Source organism: Astyanax mexicanus, chromosome 22 (assembly GCF_023375975.1).
Source record: "Astyanax mexicanus isolate ESR-SI-001 chromosome 22, AstMex3_surface, whole genome shotgun sequence".
NCBI classification, from domain to species: Eukaryota; Metazoa; Chordata; class Actinopteri; order Characiformes; family Acestrorhamphidae; genus Astyanax; species Astyanax mexicanus.
Genome location: NC_064429.1, coordinates 6,595,963 through 6,617,456, shown reverse-complemented (window position 1 = coordinate 6,617,456; position 21,494 = coordinate 6,595,963). Strand labels below are relative to the sequence as shown.

The following is a 21,494-nucleotide window of genomic DNA, read 5'->3' as shown; positions in this document are numbered from 1 at the left end:
CAGCCCACATGCCTGGTCTTCTTCATTAGATTTGGAATTCCATGCAGTTTTACTGCAACAGAGCAGATGGCCTAACATTCAAAAAAGAGGCAAGAATTCCCTAAAGAGAAATGTCTAGATGCTACTGAAACTTAGCTATTTAAGTTTGCTTAGCAACCGGATGATAATGTCTTCCTCAGAAATATCGGAGATTCTGGCCTATCTGGGGCTTATCTGAAGATATCTTGAGATATTCTGTACATCCTGGCCTCCTCTGTTTTGTTAAAACTACAAAGAGCAGCAGGTCAAAACTGATAGCGCTCAGCTACTAGTTAGCACAGAGCTGTAACAGCCACAGATATCCTGTGCCACACAGTTTCTGTTGGCATGTTCACGTCTCGCAGTGGGCGCTGTGCTGGCCTGCTGGGTGTTCAGATAAATGGAAAATAATGAGAACTCAGTGAGCTACAGAATCGCTCATGTGTTTAGCTGATATGGGTGTAGAAAGTTTGAGTGAGTTTCCCTCTCTAAGTGCTGGTAGCAGGGTGAGACCAAGCTAAAAAAAAAATGGTAAGAATTAGCGATGATGCAATTCTAGCTAATATGGTGTTAACCATGTGTGGTGTCTTCATTTTTCTCTCCAGTGCTTTCTGGACCGTGACATTTACTTTTGATTTTGCTGTAAGAACCTTTAGAAGTGACTAAATTAGCCTTATAGTTTCTGTGGTGGAAAACAATGTCCAAATTTATACACGGTTTAAATCATAAAAGGCTTTTGAAAATATTACTGCAGGTCAGCTAGGGCAATTCTCCCACCCATTCAGCTGTATATCCCCCATTACTAGTAAAGTCAGACACCATCTCTTTTTTTTAAACTGCAGCCTAATAAAAGCATCACAGCGCTAACGCTCGGAGGAAAGTGCAGCGACTCGGTTCTGATACATCAGCTCACAGATGCAGCCTTGATTGTGTTGATCAACATCACCCTAGGAGTGATAAGTGGAAAGAGCACCATCTACTGTACTCACCCAGAGAGAGCAAGGCCAATTGTGCTCTTTCAGGGCTCCAGCAGCTGATGGCTGATGGCAAGGTGCATGACCAGTATTCGAACCAGTGATCTCTCGATCACAGTGGCAGTGCTTTAGAACGCTAGACCACTCGGCACACTTTCGACTTATTAAATTAGGGGCTTATTAATGTCTTTTTCTTTGCCTAATGAGGCATGAATTATTTTGTCACAACTTTAAATGATGATCTCACGCTCCCTGAATCAGTCTTGTCGACCGTGTTATCAAGGAAGAAAAAATCCATTGTTTCGAGAATAACCTGGTCTATATTCAGTATATTCAGGTAGTCAGCTGACCTCATTCTTTCAGCACATACTGTTGCTGAACCTAGACCTGCAGACCAACTGCAGCATCAACCATCCCCACATCATTTACTTACTTAAATGCAGGTGGTGACTTTTTTGGGGCCAGGCAGTGTATTTAACAGTATATACAGGGGTTGGACAATGAAACTGAAACACCTGGTTTTAGACCACAATAATGTATTGTGGTGACGGACAGTTCTGTTGGAAACAGGAGAGTTGAGGTGCACATTGAATTCTGCCGTGATTTGATCAGCCGTGGTTTTATGTTTTTTTAGGATAAAATCTGGGTTAGCACTGGAACATCCACAGTTAATCCTGTTGGATGTGGTTGGTCCTTCTTGGTGGTATGCTAATGTTACCCTGGATACCGTGGCTCTTGATACATCACAAAGACTTGCTGTCTTGGTCACAGATGCTCCAGCAAGACGTGCACCAACAATTTGTCCTCTTTTGAACTCTGGTATGTCACCCATAATGTTGTGTGCATTGCAATATTTTGAGCAGAACTGTGCTGATAATTGACCCTGATAATTACCCTGATAATTGAACCTTCACACTCTGCTCTTACTGCTGCAATGTGCAATTAATGAAGATTGACAACCAGGCTGCTCCAATTTAGCCATGAAACCTCCCACACTAAAATGACAGGTGTTTTATGTTCATTGTCAAACCCCTGTATGTACAGGATATCTTCTTCAATCTTCTTCTAAATTTGTATATTTTATTCAAAACCTTGATTTCAAACTTCAGTGATATACAGCGATTATGCAGCGTAGTTTATACAGCTTATAAAATGGACCTGCAATGAATGACAAAGTTTCTGATTACCAAAGTGCCTTAACTCGACTATATTAGAAAAGAATCGACTCGATTTGGGTTTATGGAGAGCTGTATTACATCTCAGGTGGCAGTTATTGGGTCCAAGCACTCATATAACATCATTATGAAGCTCATAGATCACCGGTAATGGTAACACTGTGGTTCCAATAATTAGAAAGTCTTCTAATTTGTGTCTTTTTTAAAGTGACATTTGCAATCCTGAAAAGGAATATAAAGAAACTCCAATAAACAGCAATAAATGGCTTTCTGTAGCTCAAAATCAGAGTGGCTGTTTTCAGGCTCATAGAGATTTATTTATGATGTACTTGTCGTGCTCTACTGGAGAAACTTTAATCAAGATGCATCATTAAACTGTCTTCAGACCATCACAGTATCACCTGGATGCTTCTGCTTTCGGATTTATTACCGGCCTTGGTAAACAAATCGTTAGGTTATTTATTAACAAAGGCCAATAAATTGAAAATATATTTTCATTGTAAATTTTATACCCATATCACCTTCCCCAAAATAAATCAGGGTGTCTGGACATGTGCAGTGGTGTGAAAAAGTATTTGAAAGCTTACAGTGGAACATACTCTCCTTAATATTACTTACAGGCCTACGCATCACACTCCCATTAACACCAATCAGAAGCTTGGAATCCTTTGGTAGGTAATAATTCGATATAACACTGGCATAACGATGCTATAACCAGGTCATACAACAGCGTTATGGACAGCTACGATGTGTGCTGTCATAGCAGTTCATCACTACACACCTCCAAACTTCATGTAGCTTCAGATTAGTTAATCACTACACACCTCCAAACTTCATGTAGCTTCAGAGTTCATCACTACACACCTCCAAACTTCATGTAGCTTCAGAACAGTTCATCACTACACATCTCCAAACTTCATGTAGCTTCAGATTAGTTCATCACTACACACCTCCAAACTTCATGTAGCTTCAGATTAGTTCATCACTACACACCTCCAAACTTCATGTAGCTTCAGATTAGTTCATCACTACACACCTCCAAACTTCATGTAGCTTCAGATTAGTTCATCACTACACACCTCCAAACTTCATGTAGCTTCAGATTAGTTCATCACTACACACCTCCAAACTTCATGTAGCTTCAGATTAGATAATCACTACACACCTCCAAACTTCATCTAGCTTCAGATTAGATCATCACTACACACCTCCAAACTTCATGTAGTTTCAGAACAGTTCATCACTACACACCTCCAAACTTCATGTAGCTTCAGATTAGTTCATCACTACACACCTCCAAACTTCATGTAGCTTCAAATTAGTTCATCACTACACACCTCCAAACTTCATGTAGCTTCAAATTAGTTCATCACTACACACCTCCAAACTTCATGTAGCTTCAGAACAGTTCATCACTACACACCTCCAAACTTCATGTAGATTCAGATTAGATCATCACTACACACCTCCAAACTTCATGTAGCTTCAGAATAGTTCATCACTACACACCTCCAAACTTCATGTAGCTTCAAATTAGTTCATCACTACACACCTCCAAACTTCATGTAGCTTCAGAACAGTTCATCACTACACATCTCCAAACTTCATGTAGCTTCAGAGTTCATCACTACACACCTCCAAACTTTATGTAGCTTCAGATTAGTTCATCACTACACACCTCCAAACTTCATGTAGCTTCAGAGCAGATCATCACTACACACCTCCAAACTTCATATAGCTTCAAAACAGTTCATCACTACACACCTGCTGCTGTCAATGCTTTGTAATGCAGATATTATCTGCTGTGTATTTGATTCTAATATAGTGTTTATTTCAATAAAAACCTTGGTTTTAAGGCCTGAACCTTCCTGTCTACCCTTACAGGTTACGACCATGACTCATGACTTGGTCATTAAGTGTGAATACTGTCTCTTATGCCAGCATACTTCCAGTCAGTGGACTAGAACAGCCTGATCCTTTATAACGCCCTACGACCTCGAGCTCGTGAGAAAACTGACACCACTGTCACATACCGGCGTCAGTAATCTCCAGCAACAGGTGCTGCCCGTAACCCTCCCTCTCTGTTCTTCATCACCCTCCTCCTCCACCACCACTACCAGCCCATTCTCCTCACAGGGGGCCAAAACAGACCCGGCGGGGGGTGGATTACTCCCGAGCTAAATTTGTGAGCCGGGCGTTTGAGTGCGAAAGCTCGCTCTGAGAATTCGGAGGGGTGTTTGGCAGGAGGGACGGAGAGAAAAGCTCCAGTTCAAAAAGACAAACGGAGTCAGACAGACACAGAGAGACACAGAGAGAGACAGACGCAGGCAGCCATTCCCAAAATCGGAGGGACAAAAACGCACAAAAAACCCAGAAAAAAGCAAAAAATAAAAGCTAAAAAGCGCAGGCCTTGGCCCGGCACATATTTGAGCTATTACTGCTCTTGATCCAGCGAAGTTGGTGATTGCGGCTTGGCAGCGGATCTCAAACTGGGAGGCGTTCAAACAGTTCATCACTGACAACTTCAATTTCCAGGCTTGACTTGAAAATTTGAAAAGTCACTCAATATCCCTCTTTCCCCCTACTAAGCTCCAACTGAGCCAAACAGTGGAGAAATGCTTCAATATAAAGGAGAACAGCCAAAATAGCTCCCATAGTTCCTCAGATTGATTCTGCAGAAGAATAGCTTTTTATTTCTTTTAAGAAGCTTTCAATGGTTTTTAAAGTTTTTAAAGGTCTCAGCTTTAAAAAAAAAAGTGTTTATCTGATTTCGAATAGGGATGTATCATATTATATTGTGCGTAATAATATCACAAAAAAATTCTGACAAGAAAAAAACTCATTACATACCATAATAATAATGATAGCAAAATTCGGTACCACTTTAAAATAAGACTACCTTTATAAAGGGTTTATAAATGGTTTACAATTAGTTTATTAATGGTTACTAATTAGATTGTAAATGCCTTAAAAATTATTAATAATCAGTTATAACACATACATAGACACAGACATAGCAACAATATAGACAGCTGTGTAATATAGTTCACTATTTGGCCAACAACAAGTCATTGTTGCCCTTTTCTACGTATGTGTTATAACTAATTATTATTGATTTTTAAGGCATTTACAACCTAATTAGTATTAGATTAATGTGGGCTGTAATGAACTATGAGTGCTGCCCCAATGATCTGGAGATTGCTGATCCGAATCCCAGTGATGCAGTGTGCCTTCAGCTGCCGAATCCTTAAGAAAGCACAATTGGCCCTGCTCTTTGAGTGGGTAGATGGCGCTCTTTCCCCTCATCACTCCTAGGGTGAAAAATCTTCCAATAGTTTTTAACGTTTTTAAAGGTCTCAGCTTTTTTGAAAACAACTCTTTGGACATTTATCTGATTTCGAATAAGGGTGTGCCATATCATATCATATCATATCATATCATATCATACGCAAAGATATCACCAGATATTCTGACACAATAAAAAAATACATAAAAAAATCAGACCTCACTTGAACTGTAGACTGGATTTCTTTTTTTCATTTCACTGTAACACTTGGTTTCGACAAGCTCCACCCATTAGTTGTTACTTCAGCGTAAGTAAATTAGTTTTTACTTTACTTTACTTCAGTGTGTCGGAGGAGGCATGTGTTAGTCTTCACCCTCCCTGTGTTGTGGGATATACGGCTGGCTAGCAGCTAAATGGGTGGGACAATTGGCCCAGATAAACTGGGAGAAAATTGGAAAAAAAAGTTGGGAAACCAACCTGGGTCCCACTTGGCTGGGATGGCATGTTGAACCTGCATTCTAACGCTGAGCAAATTCTGAGCACATTTTCACACACTTTCACACACTCACACACACTGAGGGGTGAGACTACATGTTTAGGTATTGTACTGGATACACATTCTTCATTGTCCCATCATGCGAGTAAATGTAAACTTGGAATATACACCGTGTCCAGCTCAACCAAGCCTGGACCACAACAACGTTCACAAGGCTGGACCACTCCATCAGGCTCTCCGGTCACGTCCGGCACCGCTGGAACTCCCGCGGTCAGTCATTTCAAAGCTGGACGGCGACTAGACTGGGGACAAAAGTGGCAATCTCCTGAAATGTGTCTGAATAAGGCTTTCAGAGAACGACGACAGACACCAGCCACGAGAGAACCATGTGGAAAAAGCATGAATGCGGTTCTGATGGCCCTCAGAAAGATACAGATAATACAGAGATGACACGTTCACAGAGATGAATACATCCATTAATTCTACCAACGCTCGTTATTTCTTCTTCTTTTTCTTCTTCTGCCGCCGCCGTCGCTTCTCCAGCCCCTTCCTTCCTTCCCCTCTTCCTCTAGGCCGGGAGGTTGTTGCTGGAGTAGAAGCTGGAGGTTTCAGACACGGTTTTGGACATGCTCCTGGACGAGGAGCCGTTGGAGGTGAGCTCCAGGGAGGGGCTGTGGACGGGCGTGGTCCGCCTGGCCCCGGACTTGGCGGCGTCCTCGGCTCCGGCGGGCATCACGGCCGAGACCGTGGTCTCCATGCGGCTGGCCTTGTACACGCTGGTCTGAGTCTGCAGGTAACGGGTGGACTTCAGCTCCAGGCCTTCGTACGGGGAGGCCGTCACACACGGGCACCAGCGGAACGCCTGCTTAAAGCCAATGCGAAACCTGCAGGAACACACACACACACACACACACACACACAAACACATGCACACACACAGGAATTTCAGTTTAAGAATTTTAACCAAAAACTAACCAGAGGTGGCAGGAACACACAAGTTGTAGTACAAATACAAACAAAAGTACAAATATCAATTTAAAATCACTTAAATAAAACTTCAAATACTTTAGTTAAAAATACTTTAGAAAAAGAACAAATACTTGGGTTATAAATACTCCAGTAAAAGTATACGTATCCAGTTTTTAAAAAAACTTAGGTAAAATACAAATCCTCCAAATTACAATTCTTAAGTAAAAGTACAAATATTTGGGTTATTAATACTTAATTAAAAGTTCAAAAACTCCAGTTTAAAAACTTAGTTAAAAGTGCACATACTTAAGTTTACAAGGAGTTAAAAATACTTCAGAAAAAACTACCCCAATTAAAAGATATAGGTATAGATACTTTTTAAAAAAGTTAAAAAATTGACAATTCTTCAGTAAAAGTACAATTACTATAGTTAAAATATTTAAGTAAAAGTACAAATAATGGGGTATAAAATACTTAACTAAAAGTTTAAATTCTCCAGTTAAAAGCAATAGTTCAGTAAAAGTTTAAATATCCAGTTAAGTCCACTTAAATAAAAGTACATATTCTCCAGGTAAAAAATACCTCTGCAGAAGTACATATACTCCAGTTAAAAATACTTTTGAAAAAGTATAAATATCTATTTAAAAACTTATAAAATATTATTGTCCAGTTTACAATTCTCCAGTAAAAGTACAATTACTTCAGTTAAAACAGTAGAAGTACAAATAATTGGGTTATAAAATACTAAATTAAAAGTTCAAATACTCCAAGTCAAAAGTACAAATTTTCTAATTAGAAAAAGAAAATGAGTTTTATTATATATATATATATATATATATATATATATATATATATATATATATATATATATATATATATATATATTCCTAAAATTTTTTTTTTCATTTTCATGCTTGATCTGTTTTAATTCAGTTTAATATCACATAATGATTATTTTATTATATTTAATTAATGATTAAAACACTGAGCTTATAATTTTTAAACTAACAAAATAAAAAGTTATTTTCTGTTTTTAAAGGCTGGTAATAAGAATGGTAATAAGACTGGCAATAAAGACACAGTTTATCTAGAAATAATTATCAATATTATTCAATATTTACCGATATTGAACACAGTGAGCTATCTGTGTATCTGAGTGCACTGAGTATAACAATGGGAAAATCAGTAGATAAAATCAGTAGATTAAAATAGTCTCTATAAAACAAGGTGTTGGGGAGTTAATACCAACAGGAGCATGGATTCACCAGACGTCACCAGATTTATCACCAATAAAAGTCAGGGATTGTGTTTGAATATGTAGTGAGTAAAAGTGCAGAGTTTGAAGTTTTTGGAGTGAAATGTAGGAAATGGAAATAAAAGTATGACGCTACAGAAACACAAGTACCAACACTTGCTTTCTTACCACCTCTGACTTTAACAGATGCGAACAATTTATATATTTTTCTATAACCTTTGCGTCTGGGAGTGACGACAAGAAGGACAGATGCGCCTGATGAAACGAGAACAGAGGAGAATAAGAAGTGTGAAAAAGTGAAAAAGAGAGAGTGAGAGAGAAAGAGAGAGAGGCAGATTTGGAGTGTGTGAGAAAATGAGCTGGTGACACACAGCGCAAAGCCCTACGTGACAAGTGAGAAAAAAAAGAGAGAAAGAGTTGAACAGTAAGGGTTTATTTCTGTGTGCAAGCTGTGCTGCATTTCAATTTCAATACATTCACAAACACACACACACACACACACACGCACACACAAAGAAAGTGAGGATAGAGGGTAATTAGGGAGTGAAGGAGTGTGTGATGTGTTGGAGTGTGTGTGAGACACCTGCACATTCAATGTTTCTTAAAAAATCAGTGGTATTAAAAGGTGTATCCTGCTTTTGTGGGAGTAACTGTCTCTGTGAATAGAGTTTGGAGCTGTAAGTGTTCACTGACTGAAGCACATTAGTGAGGTGTCAATAGGTAGTGGATGATCCTAACTCATCCCACTCAAAATCAGGCTATTGGATGGAGCTCCATCATTCTAGAGCACATGTGTCAAACACAAGGCCCGCGGGCCAAATGTGGCCCGCCACGTCCTTTTATGTGGCCCGCGAGAGCTTGTAAGATCTTAGTGTCTATAATAAATAGGTCAGAAGCGTGTTTTGACCAAAAAATACATTCCCCACAATGCTTGTCGATTGTATTACCCGCGAAGTTACGGCTTACTGCCACTACACGGCAGTGTAGTCATTGATGTGGAAACCCTGCCGGAGGGAAGGTGTAACTGGAATTGAGACATACAAATGTCCAGAAAAAGAAAAGTTGATGCGGACGGATGGCTGTTTCAACAAAGATGGGAAGGCGAATACATGTTCGTGCTTCAAGGCGAAAGACCGGTATGCCTTTTGTGTTGCGAAGCAGTGTCGGTTATTAAAGAGTACAATCTATGCCGGCATTTTGACACCAAGCACGGCGCTAAGTACGGCAAAGCTAGCCTTCAAGAAAAGCAACAGATTGCACAAGAATTAAAAGACAAACTGAAGTCGCAGCAGAATCTGTTCACGAAAGCCACAGCCAAAAACAGTGAAAGCTAGCTTTATTGTGGCTGAAGAAATCGCCCGTGCTTCAAAGTATTTCTCAGAGGGAGCGTTTTTAAAGCAGTGCATGCTGAAGGTCTGTGAGCAGTGTGTCCCGACCAGATTCAGACTTTTAAAAATGTCAGTTTGTCAAGAAACACCATCGCTGACCGAGTTAAGGAACTAGCAGAAAATCTTGCAACACAGCTGGCCGAGGAGACACGCAGCTACACAGCTTTTTCATTAGCTGTTGATGAAAGCACAGATAACACAGATACAGCGCAGTTAGCAATTTTTATTAGAGGCGTGAAGTCAGATCTTTCTGTCACTGAGGAACTGTTGGATGTAGCTGCTATGCATGGAACTACAACGGGACAGGACATTTTTAATGCGGTTGAGAAGTCCGTAAGTAAAAATGCATTGGCCTGGGAAAACTTGGTGGGATTAACTACAGACGGTGCACCGGCAATGTGTGGAGAAAAAAATGGCTTGGTTGGACTAATGAAGGGGAAAATGCAAAAAATGAACTGTCACATGCCTCTAATAACGTATCATTGCATTATCCATCAAGAAGCTTTATGTGGGAAGGTGCTGGGAATGGATAACATAGTGACCACGGTCATGAAAACAGTGAACTTCATCCGGGCGCGTGGCCTGAATCACCGTCAGTTCCAGATGTTTTTGCAGGAAATCGACTCGGAGCACGGGGATGTGCTGTACCATACAGAAGTGCGGTGGTTGAGTAGGAGCAGATTTTTTGAGCTCAGGGAAGACGTTGCTCTTTTCATGCAGAGTAAAGGAAACCCCTTGTCTGAACTGTCAGATCCAAAGTGGCTGTGTGACTTTGCTGTGTTGTGTGACATAACCGAGCATCTCGCCCAACTGAATCAGAAGCTGCAGGGACGCAAACAAGTCATTACGCAGATGTCCGATATGATCACGGCTTTCCAGCGTAAACTGGACCTATGGATGTGCCAAGCAAAACAGGACAATCTCGCCCACTTCCCCGTTTGTCAGAGCATGTCAGCCTTATTTCCTGGGACATTTCCGTGTGCTCAGCTGACTACCAAACTGAGCCGGTTAAAGACTGAGTTTGATCGGCGCTTCTCTGACTTCAGAGGACAGCAGTCTGGCTTTGCCATCTTTGCCAATCCTTTCACCACCGACGTCTGCACTGCACCCCAACATCTTCAGATGGAGTTAATTGAGCTTCAAAGTGACAGTGGCCTGAGAGCAAAGTTCCAAGATGCTGCAATCCAGGACTTTTACAGTCTGCTGCCCCCTGGTCTGATGCCACAGCTTTGACTTCATGCTGCCCGTGTTCTGTCCATGTTTGGAAGCACCTATCTGTGTGAACAGATGTTTTCTATAATGAATCTGAACAAAAACAAGCACAGATCATGTCTCACTGATGACAACCTCCATGCTGTCCTAAGGATTGCCTCAGCACAGGACCTAAAACCAGACATTGACACACTGGTAATGGGGAAACGCTGTCAGACATCTTGTCAGAAAGACACATAAAAAACCTAATTAGAATATAATTAAATGAAATTCAACCAAGAAGAACAATAATTTAACTTTATGCAATTTAATTTATGTTTGTTATTTTCAGAACATGATCATTGGATGGTAGAGGATATCCACTTGGTGTGACAGGGAGCATCTTCTCATCAAAAACTAACCTGAAAACTTGATATAGTTGTAAACTGAGTCAACCTTTATTTTTGTATTTTAAGTTCATTACATACTTATTTATATGTGTAGCTGTTGCAACGTATTTAGTGTTTGCAGGTTTTATTTGTTTATGTAGTTTTTGTAATTAAGCATCTAGTTTGATGCAAGGCGGTTGCAGTCAGTTTTTTTTGCAAAATGCTGTCACATGTTCTTAGCAGCTCACAATTTTTGATTTTATATTTATTAAGCCTCTTTTCATTATCAAACGTTTTGATCAAAGATAATATATTTTGTATTTTATGTCATTTCTATTCACTTGAATAGTTTGGTTCTTGATTGATGGTTAAAATGATTTATGTTAATAGAGCAACAAGTAAACATTTTTTTCCATGCAACTGTAATGTTTGATTGAATAAATAGTATATTGAGAGTTATTTAACATTAAGGAGTAATTACATTCATTTTATATTACATTTGGTTACATTTTATTACATTTATAAGTTACATCTGGCCCTCAGAGGACAGCCAATATGCCAATGTGGCCCTCGGCCAAAATGAGTTTGACACCCCTGTTCTAGAGAACACAGTTCCACGGCTCAACAGCTCAACACAGGGGCTTTATAGCCCTCTATAACCATCTCTATAACATGGCGTTAGGCACAGTGCAAATACGCTCATGTTTATTTACCTGCTCTAGAGATCTACTTATATACAGGAACTCAGCAATGGGTGCAGCTTATAGTAGAATGAATTTATTATAAGGGGTGTGCACAGACATTTGGATAAAATATATGTATGTATGTACTATATCAGAATATTAAAGTCTTTTATGATAACAATATTTTTGTTTGTTGATTTACTCTTAGTATTATTTTATACAATATCAGTTTAACAGAATAGTATCAGAAATAAAGCAATGTAACAAATAAAGTGTACCAAAAAACTACATAAACTCAAACAAACAAAAGTTAATACAGTAAATAGCACAATATTTTACTTGTAACTTCCCAAATAGAATGTAGCAAAGCTGTGCAGGCTAACTGTGAGCTAATTCTATAATTGTGAACTAACAGGCTAAATGTGAGCTAATTCTATAATCATAAACTAGAATTCTAACTGTGAGCTAATTCTATAATCGGGCACTAACAAGATAACTGTGAGCTAATTCTATAAACGTGAACTAACAGGCTAACTGTGAGCTAATTCTATAAACGTGAACTAACAGGCTAACTGTGAGCTAATACTATAATCATAAACTAGCATTCCATATGTGAGCTTATTCTACAAACCTGAACTAAGCTAACAGGCTAATTTTGAGCTAATTCTATAATCGTGAACTAACAGGCTAATTGTGAGCTAATTCTATAAACCTGAACTAAAAGGCTAACTGTGAGCTAATTTTGTAATCATAAACTAACAGGCTAACTGTGAGCTAATTCTATAAACGTGAGCTAACAGGCTAACTGTGAGCTAATTCTATAATCGGGCTCTAACAAGCTAACTGTGAGCTAATTCTATAATCGGGCACTAACAAGCTAACTGTGAGCTAATTCTGTAATTGTAAACTAACAGGCTAACTGTGAGCTAATTCTATAAACATGAACTAACAGGCTAACTGTGAGCAAATTCTATAATCATAAACTAGCATTCCATATGTGAGCTTATTCTATAAACCTGAACTAAGCTAACAGGCTAACTTTGAGCTAATTCTATAATCGTGAACTAACAGGCTAATTGTGAGCTAATTCTATAAACCTGAACTAAAAGGCTAACTGTGAGCTAATTTTGTAATCATAAACTAACAGGCTAACTGTGAGCTAATTCTATAAACGTGAGCTAACAGGCTAACTGAGAGCTAATTCTATAAACGTGAACTAACAGGCTAACTGTGAGCTAATTCTATAATCATAAACTAACAGGCATCTTAAAGATCCAGTATGCTGTATTTATAACCTCCAGTCTGTGAGTGTAGGTACCTGTCGTTGAGGCAGCAGTAGATGATGGGGTTGTACATGGTGGAGCTCATAGCGAGCCACATGATGGCCAGATACACCTGCTGGATGAAGGGTCTCTCGGAGAGCGAGGGATAGAACTGGTGGAGGAGGAAGTAGATGTGGTACGGCAGCCAGCAGATCGCAAACGTACACACCACCACAATCATCATCTTCACCACCTACAGAACAGAAATACGGGTTAGCATATATCTGTATGATTTGAGTTTCACAATATAGCAACACTGTGGCCTCTATTTTAGCTGTCTATAGTGCATCGGTCAATTGTGTATCACACAGCTGGATTTAGGGCATTTTGGTGTGTCTGCTATTGTTAAGGTGCAAAAAAAAAAAAAACACATTGCGCAGCTCAAAACGTACAAAAGACATGTACTAATTCTCTCAATTAATCATGGGTGTAGTTAATTTTGGGCGTAACGTGAAACAAACCAATCAGGGAGTCAGTTGTCCTTCCCTTTAAGAACCAGATGAGCTCTGACTTTGGCACGTTCGTATCTTAACAGCGTGATGCTTTTGTGCGTCTCAGCAGAGACAGATACTGAGCTGCTCGTTCACACAGTGAAGATACACCAGCAGCTCATTTAAGAGAACAGTAATGTTATTTTATTCTTTATTCTGTTTATTGTTTAGGTAAAAGTCGGGTTTGTGCTCTGCAGAGCGTCCGTGTGTGTGTTTAACAAGCAGCCAATAGCTATAAAAAAGCATGGACAGTGGAAAGCTGCCATAGGTCTAGTGCCTCTGCTGGCTGGTTGCAGTATTCATGTAGTTAAATGCTTCCCCAATTTTTTTTTGCGTTTTTTTCAAAACTTTATTCTGCTATAACGTAAGATCGCCTTAAGAAGAAAGTGATTTACAGCCTTTAGGACTGCTAAGAACACTTAAACGAGAATGCTTAAATAAGAATTATTGCTCATGCTTGCCCTATAACACCTGCATCATATGCTATTAAAGTAATTATTATTTACCTGAAAAACAGACATTTGCATCATGTAGCTTAACCAACAATTAATAATAATAATTCTTAAAATAGTCCTCGTGGAAGTAAATCTGCATTGTTTGGCCTTCGTGCAAAACAGTCCTTGGACCCCCTAAAATTACCACTTTAACTACCGTATTTTTCACACTATATGCTGCATTTAAAATCCTTTAATTTTTCAAAAAATCATCGGTACTCCTTATGTATAAATTTAAACAGTCAGGTATTAAGGAGCAGCAAAGCCACTCTGCTGAAGTACAGCGTTATGCTGGAGCTTCACTGAAGTTTCTCCAGCACTGAGACTCTGAGAAACTGGAGCAGAATTAGCATTAGCTGCTAACAGCGCTAAGCACTATCTTTTTTGCTGTTTACAGGTGAGCATTATTAGCCTGTACCCTGCTGCTAACTCTGGCTAGCACTGCTGGAGCAGCATTAACATTACCTACTAACCACAGCACCAGTGCTAGCTCTTTCACCGTTCAGAGGTGAGTATATCGGACTGTAGTCTGCACATTTACCTTGTTAAAAGAAGCAACATGGAACTAACAGTTATATTAATAATATTGTAATATTGCCCTGGGTTTCCGGAACACTCAGGGTTTCTCAGTGTAGCACTGTCGGAGGCATTAGCCGCTAACTGGGGATAGCTTTAATGGAACTCAATGGTCCCCCGGTAATTTTAGTCCCATCCGGATGCACAACTTTGAGTTTCGTCTCCTCGAGTTTAATAAAATAGCTTTTTATCCACTGCCACGCACCGTAATGACACTTTGGACGCACGTTTTCATGGAGATCCACGTAAAAACACAACAGCGAGTGGAAATGGAGGAGCTACTGAACGCGATGTCATGTGACCGAGAAAAAAGCCTAAAAAGCTCACTGGTCCTCTTGTTTTTTCAATTGAAAAAAAATATTTTTCACAGCTGTCCCCCTGAGAAACTAATCCCGTCCAGATAGGGCTTTATAGTGCGAAAAATACACTATATTTTGATGTTTAATTTTATTGTCGGATAAGCTCCTTTTACGTTGTTGCTGCTCAAATCTCTCACTTCCTGCTTTACCATTGCCTCATTTCATACACCAAAAGAGCTTTAAAAGAGTCTATTCTGGATATTCTAACGACTCCCCCCTGCAGTTTAAGAGGCAGCTGTGTTCTGGAAGAGCTTTTTTAACACATCTGTCTGGGTTTTCATTACTCTACCCGCGTCTGCTGTGTGTGTGTGTGAGACAGAGTGCAACTTAGAGTGAGTGTGTCAGAGCTAACGAGAGGAGTTGGAAGTGCTGTAAAACACCAGACAAGGAATATCTATTAGAAGACACACAAGTGTAAATAGTGATAAAGAGAGCTGAGGAGAGAGAGAGGGAGCCCAGGCTGAAGAGAAATATGGCTGTAAAAATGAACAATTTTACAATATTAACAAGCTGTGTGTGAGTGTGTGCAGCAGAGCTGTATACAGAGTGATCAAAATAATTAAAATTCTAGTTTATTAGTAAAAAAAAAAGAGTTTTCATTACTCATTTTTTGGGATTTTGCCTCATTACTGGTCAAGTTAAGTTTAGAAAAATAAACTAAAAGCAGCTTTAGCATTAGCCGTTATTCGCGCTAAGCGCTAACTCTTTGGCAGTTTGGAGGTGAGTATTGTTGGCCTGTAGCCTGCTGCTAACCCCGGACAGCTGGAGTAGCATTAGCATTAGCTTTAGCCGCTAACCGTGCTTTCTCTTTCATTGTTCAGAGGTGAGTATATCGGACTGTAGTTCGTGTTGTTTACCGTGTTTAAACAAGCTACGTGGGACGAGCTGCCAGCTAATATCGCCCTGGTTTACCGGAGCACCCAGGGTTCTACGTTCAAATAGGAGAACAACTTGCAATTGGCCACCTTAAATACCTTTTCTCATGATTGGAGACACCTGGCTATGAAGTTCAAAGCTCAATGAGGTTACCAAACCAATTCTGTGCTTCAGCAAGTCAGTAAAAAGTAGTTAGGAGTATTCAAATCAATAAAATGATAAGGGTGCCCATACTTTTGCACCGGTCAAATTTTGGTTTAATGCATATTGCGCAGTTTCTGTTATTACAATAAACCTCATTTAAATCCTGAAATATTACTGTGTCAATCAGTTATTACATATATCGGTAACACTTTATAATACTGTTCCATAGTTAATAAGTAACTAAGCAGTAACTAAGCAGTAACTAATTAATAGTGCTGTATTAACACCTAAATATTTTCTATTAACTACCAGGGAGTACTGAATAATTACTCAGTAGATAGTACTGAACTAATGATTATAGTAGTTCATTATTAACTCCACAGTAATTACTGAGACTTACATATCTCCCAGAGAACTACTTACTAATTATGTCTCCTTTATAATAACTATTCATTAATTACTGCTCAAATCAACATTAACTACTGAAAACCCTTACATGCCACCTGGGGAACTATAGATCTAAATCAGTCTACACAAACAATTATTCTATCAGTGGTGATATTAAAGGCATATTTGAGTGACACCATTTGTAGTAGTAGTAACCTTAATTACCTTATTATCATCATTATCTTCCAAATATTAGCAACATATAGTAAAATACTACAGTGTGTCGTAATCTGCTTAAACCCCATCTTTAGCCTTGCAGTCTCACAGACTTTTAGTGCCCATTATTAGGGTAATTACGGTAATTTCACAGCGCCGGACCGCTGGCCTCTATCAGTGTGTTTATCTGCTGCTGCAGGTTATTCTATCAGTGGTGATATTAAAGTCAGTGACACCACTTATCATATATTAACCTTACTTACCTTAGTATGCTCAATATCTTCCAAATGTTAGACACACTGAAATGTGCAGTAGTCTGCTTAACCCCCATTTTTGTAATATTATGTCAGTGTGTTACAGGTGTTTATTCTAAACCTGTGCTCTTCTTCAGTCCTCCTGGAGATGTGCTCAGTAGAAGTGATGGCTCACATACAGCTTTACTCTAGGCTGTGTCCTACATCCCTTATTCTGGGGGGAATCATGTTTAAATGAATAAATATTTGTGTTAGATAACGGACTAGGCATCCCTGTGTTCTTCATAGATAATTAATAAGGGGTCCCTGTCTTCTTTTTTTGGGAGTTAACAGCAGCACATGGTAACCCATTACTAATGACTGAGGAGTTACTGTGTTCTTCTTTAGGAGTTACTGTAGATCATACCACAGTATTATAAAGTGAGAAACATGGTAACTAATTACTAATTACTGAGGAGTTACTGTGTTCTTCTTTAGGAGTTACTGCAGATCATGTCACAGTATTATAAAGGGAAATATACATTAATAATAATAATAACACACATTTAACCTAGCTAACACACATAAAAGTTAACTTAGCTAGCAAACGAACACACATAACCTAGCTAACTAACACACATTTAAACTAGCTTACTAACACACATAACCTAGTTAACTTAGCCAGTTAACTAACACACACACATAACCTAGCTAACTTAGCTGGCTAACGCTAACTACACACAACTTAGCTAACTTAGCCAGTTAACTAACACACACACATAACCTAGCTAACTTAGCTGGCTAACGCTAACTACACACAATTTAGCTAACTTAGCTAGCTAACACACATCCTAAAGCTGGTTAACAACCCACAAAGAGTCCTCCTCTGATCCGGGGGTAAAATAAGCTGGAAAAGATCTCAATATCTTGATTACTAGTTTATTTTCAATCAAATACAGAAATATGAAAGCAGCAGAGTCTCTCTTAATCCTTCTCCAGCAGCAGCAGCAGCAGAGAATTTACACGAAGGACCAGGAGAGCTGCGTTCGCTGCGAAATTACCGTAATTACCCTAATAGAGCGCAGTAAAATAAATCTCTGTGAGACTGCAAACGCTGAAGATACACTTTCATAAGGCTGATACCTAGTATTAAAGCAATGATTGTTACATTATTACAGTCTTACAGTCATTCTTAGAGTCTTAGATGCTTTCTGGAGAACTTTCATCAAGGTCTTCTATGCAATAATATTACGTTATAATGTTGTTTTTTTCTTCCAAAATTGATGGTTAAGCAGAGTAATACACACTGAAGTATTTTACTATATGTTGCTAATATTTGGAAGGAACTGAGGATAATAAGGTAATTAAGGTTACCACTACTACAAATGGTGTCACTTGCTTAATTCAAATATGCCTTCAATTAATATGCATTTAACTCAAATATGCCTGATTTAGATCTATAGTTCCCTAGGTGGGATGTAAGGGTTTTCAGTAATTAATGTTGATTTGAGCAGTAATTAATGAATAGTTATTATAAAGGAGACATCATTAGTAAGTAGTTCTCTGGGAGATATGTAAGTCTCAGTAATTATTGTGGAGTTAATAGTGAACTACTATAATCATTAGTTCAGTACTATCTACTGAGTAATTATTCAGTACTCCCTGGTAGTTAATAGAAAATATTTAGATGTTAATGCAGCACTATTAATTAGTTACTGCTTAGTTACTGCTTAGTTACCTATTAACTATGGAACAGTATTATAAAGTGTTACCGATATATCAAACTGAAATGTTGAAATATTTAGAACTAAAAATGATTAAGATTAATAGGGGTGCCCAAACTTTTTCATATGACTGTATAATGATAATTTAATAGCACAATAATGCAATTACAACCTTTTAGAGAACAATGAACTTTTAATTTTTAATAATATTCGAACATTTAAAAAACATATTGGCTTTCCCCGCTGAGACAATGGTAATTGGTGATATTGCAGTCAATAGGAATGATTAAAGCCATGCCCATATATTTTATGATAAGTCGATAAAGTAATCATTGCAACAGGCCTGTGTGTGTGTGTGTGTGTGTGTGTGTGTGTGTGTGTGTGTGTGCGTGTCTTTGTATTTGTATATGTGCTTTTCAGAGGTGGAAAGTAATGAATTACATTTACTCAAGTTACTGTAATTGAGTAGATTTTGAATAATTTGTCATTTTTAAAGTAGTTTTTAAAATAGGTAATTTTACGTTTACTCAAGTACATTTTGACACAAGTAATTTACTTTGCTACATTGGAAAACTCCCAATTACTGAGTAAAAAATAAAATGCTGGGGGAAAAAAAACAATTGTCTGAATAAAAAAAAAAAATTATTGGCGCGGATGCTCGTGCGTGGAATTACGAGGCAATAACGTCCTCATGCAATACAAAATGTGTCAGAGCTGTCAGCTTTTTTTAAAACTTCCACATCAAATCTGAAAAAGCATGTGGTGTAAGTATTTTTATCATAAAAAATCAGCTTGAATGTTAAAAAAAAACATGTAAATAGCAGTTAAAGCATAGCAATGGCAAGTTAAAAAATAATAATGAACTGTAAAACTATAAAAATACAGTTTATAGTCACCTATATGACCTTTTTTAAACTTTTTAACAGTAAAGAAAAAAATGGATCATAGAAACCTATACCACTTGTTCTTGAAAATGTTTTATGGGCTGGTCTGACCAAATACTGCCTGAATGATCCAAAATTATTATGTGGAATAATAGTTCATTTAAAACAATTTAATTTATGATTTGTTTTTACTTTTTTACATCAAATAATTAAAAGTAACTATGTAACTTTTACTTAAAGTACATTTTAAATTGAGTACTTTTTACTTTTACTTGAGTAGATTTTTAGATGGGTACTTTTACTTTTACTTGAGTAGAATTTTAGCAAAGTGATGGTAATTTTACTTAATTACAATTTTTCAGTACTTTTTCCACCTCTGGTGCTTCTACAGACCTTGCGTTTAGCAGTGAGTTGTTCTTGGTAGCGTCCAGAAGAGTCTCCAGGGATTTCACTGGCCCACAGATTCAGCCCCACCACCACGTACGCCCAGCCCATCACCATCAGAGGCAGGAAATAGATCAGGATTGCCACACTGAGCTGATAACTGCAGAGAACGAGAGAGAGAGAGAGAGAGAGAGAGAGAGAGAGAGAGAGAGAGAGAGAGAGAGAGATTAAATTACAGTAAATAACTATAGTAATAATCATCCGTTCTCCATAGATACTGAAATGCCGCATGAATGGATGCAGGCATTTTTGCATCCCCTTTAAGAATCCCTTGCTCTGCAGTCAGACAACATGATTGTTAGGTAAAAACCTTCTCTGTGTGACGATGTAGCAGCGGCCTACATCCCGGCTATTCACCCACAGAGCGTTTATATAGAAAACAGCAGGATTACACTGGTACTTATTTATTTTTTGATCATATATTTTACATGATTAAAAAAAGAGCAACAAAGACGGCAAAAGAGAAAGGAACAAAGGAATATATATAGAGAGAGTGGGAAAAAAGGCAAACAAGAAAGTGCACCTATTAATTATAAAACCTTACAGCAATAAACCAAAAAGCTGTATACTATAAAGGAATATAAAGGAAGCCTTATATTAGCTGTGAACATAATGATGAAGTTATTACAAAACTGAAAGCAGTGAAAGGATACGTTTATTGGTGAAGACTGTACTGTAACTGAAAGGAAGATCCAGTACCCTGCTGAGCACCTTTATTCCAGATAAAAGATGAAATACTATGGATGGATGGTTGGGTATGGAGGTGTACAGCTTTCGTATGGTATCCTGCAGCACATTTACCAACACTGACAATGACATACATTACTCTGTAGGTAGAAGTCTAGATACTAGGGTTTAAAAAATACTTCTCTAGAAGTTGAGGCATCAACTCAAGCTTTTTACTATTTAAGTAAAAGTGTTTAAAAAAAAAACATATTTTTTGCACTATAAGGCACACTTAAAAAACGTATAATCTGGTGCTTCTTATGTATGAATTTTACCAGTCAGGTAATAAGGAGCAGTAAAGCCACTCTGCTGAAGTACAGCGTTATACAGGAGAGTTTCAGTTTAGTTGTCCAGCACAGAGACTAGTGCAGTATTAGCATTAGCTGCTAATCATGCTAAGCGCTAGCTCTTTCCCCATTTAGAGGTAAGTATTATCAGACGGTATCCTGTGCGTTTACCTTGTTAAAACAAGCTACGTGGGATGAACTGCTAGCTAATATTGCCCTGGCTCAGTTTGCAGCTAATGCTAATGCTGCTGAACCCAGCCTTAGTGGAAATCTAAGTTATAAATAAATAAATAAACGGAGCGCTACTCAAATAAAGTAAAAATAAAACATAAAAATAAAACATAAAACAAATAAACATTTTTCAGAAGAGAAATCTGTGTAGATTAACATCCTGTGCTCATCTAACTTAATTTTTTTTTTTTTTTAGAATTACAGTTTTGTCCGCGAGGTACCCCCAGTGGCGAGACCTGCTGAGTTAGAAGGAACACATTGTGACACCCCTGTTAC

General features: G+C 38.3%; 1 protein-coding gene across 3 annotated transcripts in view; it reads right to left on the bottom strand.

Moving 5' to 3' along the window:
• Positions 1-1,957: 1,957 nt before the first annotated feature.
• The window catches only part of tacr1a (tachykinin receptor 1a), a 185,060-nt gene continuing 165,523 nt past the window's right edge, over positions 1,958-21,494 (bottom strand). The window contains exons 3-8 of one of the 3 annotated variants that reach the window (XM_049470228.1): positions 19,924-20,074; positions 13,143-13,339; positions 3,720-6,833; positions 3,548-3,590; positions 2,992-3,074; positions 1,958-2,948 (exon numbers count right to left, since the gene is read on the bottom strand). In XM_049470228.1, coding sequence (XP_049326185.1) covers positions 6,518-6,833; positions 13,143-13,339; positions 19,924-20,074 — 664 coding nt within the window. In that variant the 3' untranslated portion in view covers positions 1,958-2,948; positions 2,992-3,074; positions 3,548-3,590; positions 3,720-6,517. Of the gene's footprint in view, positions 3,075-3,547; positions 3,591-3,719; positions 6,834-13,142; positions 13,340-19,923; positions 20,075-21,494 lie in introns of all 3 variants that reach the window. The other 2 variants (XM_049470227.1, XR_007428806.1) reach the window with 2 other exon arrangements.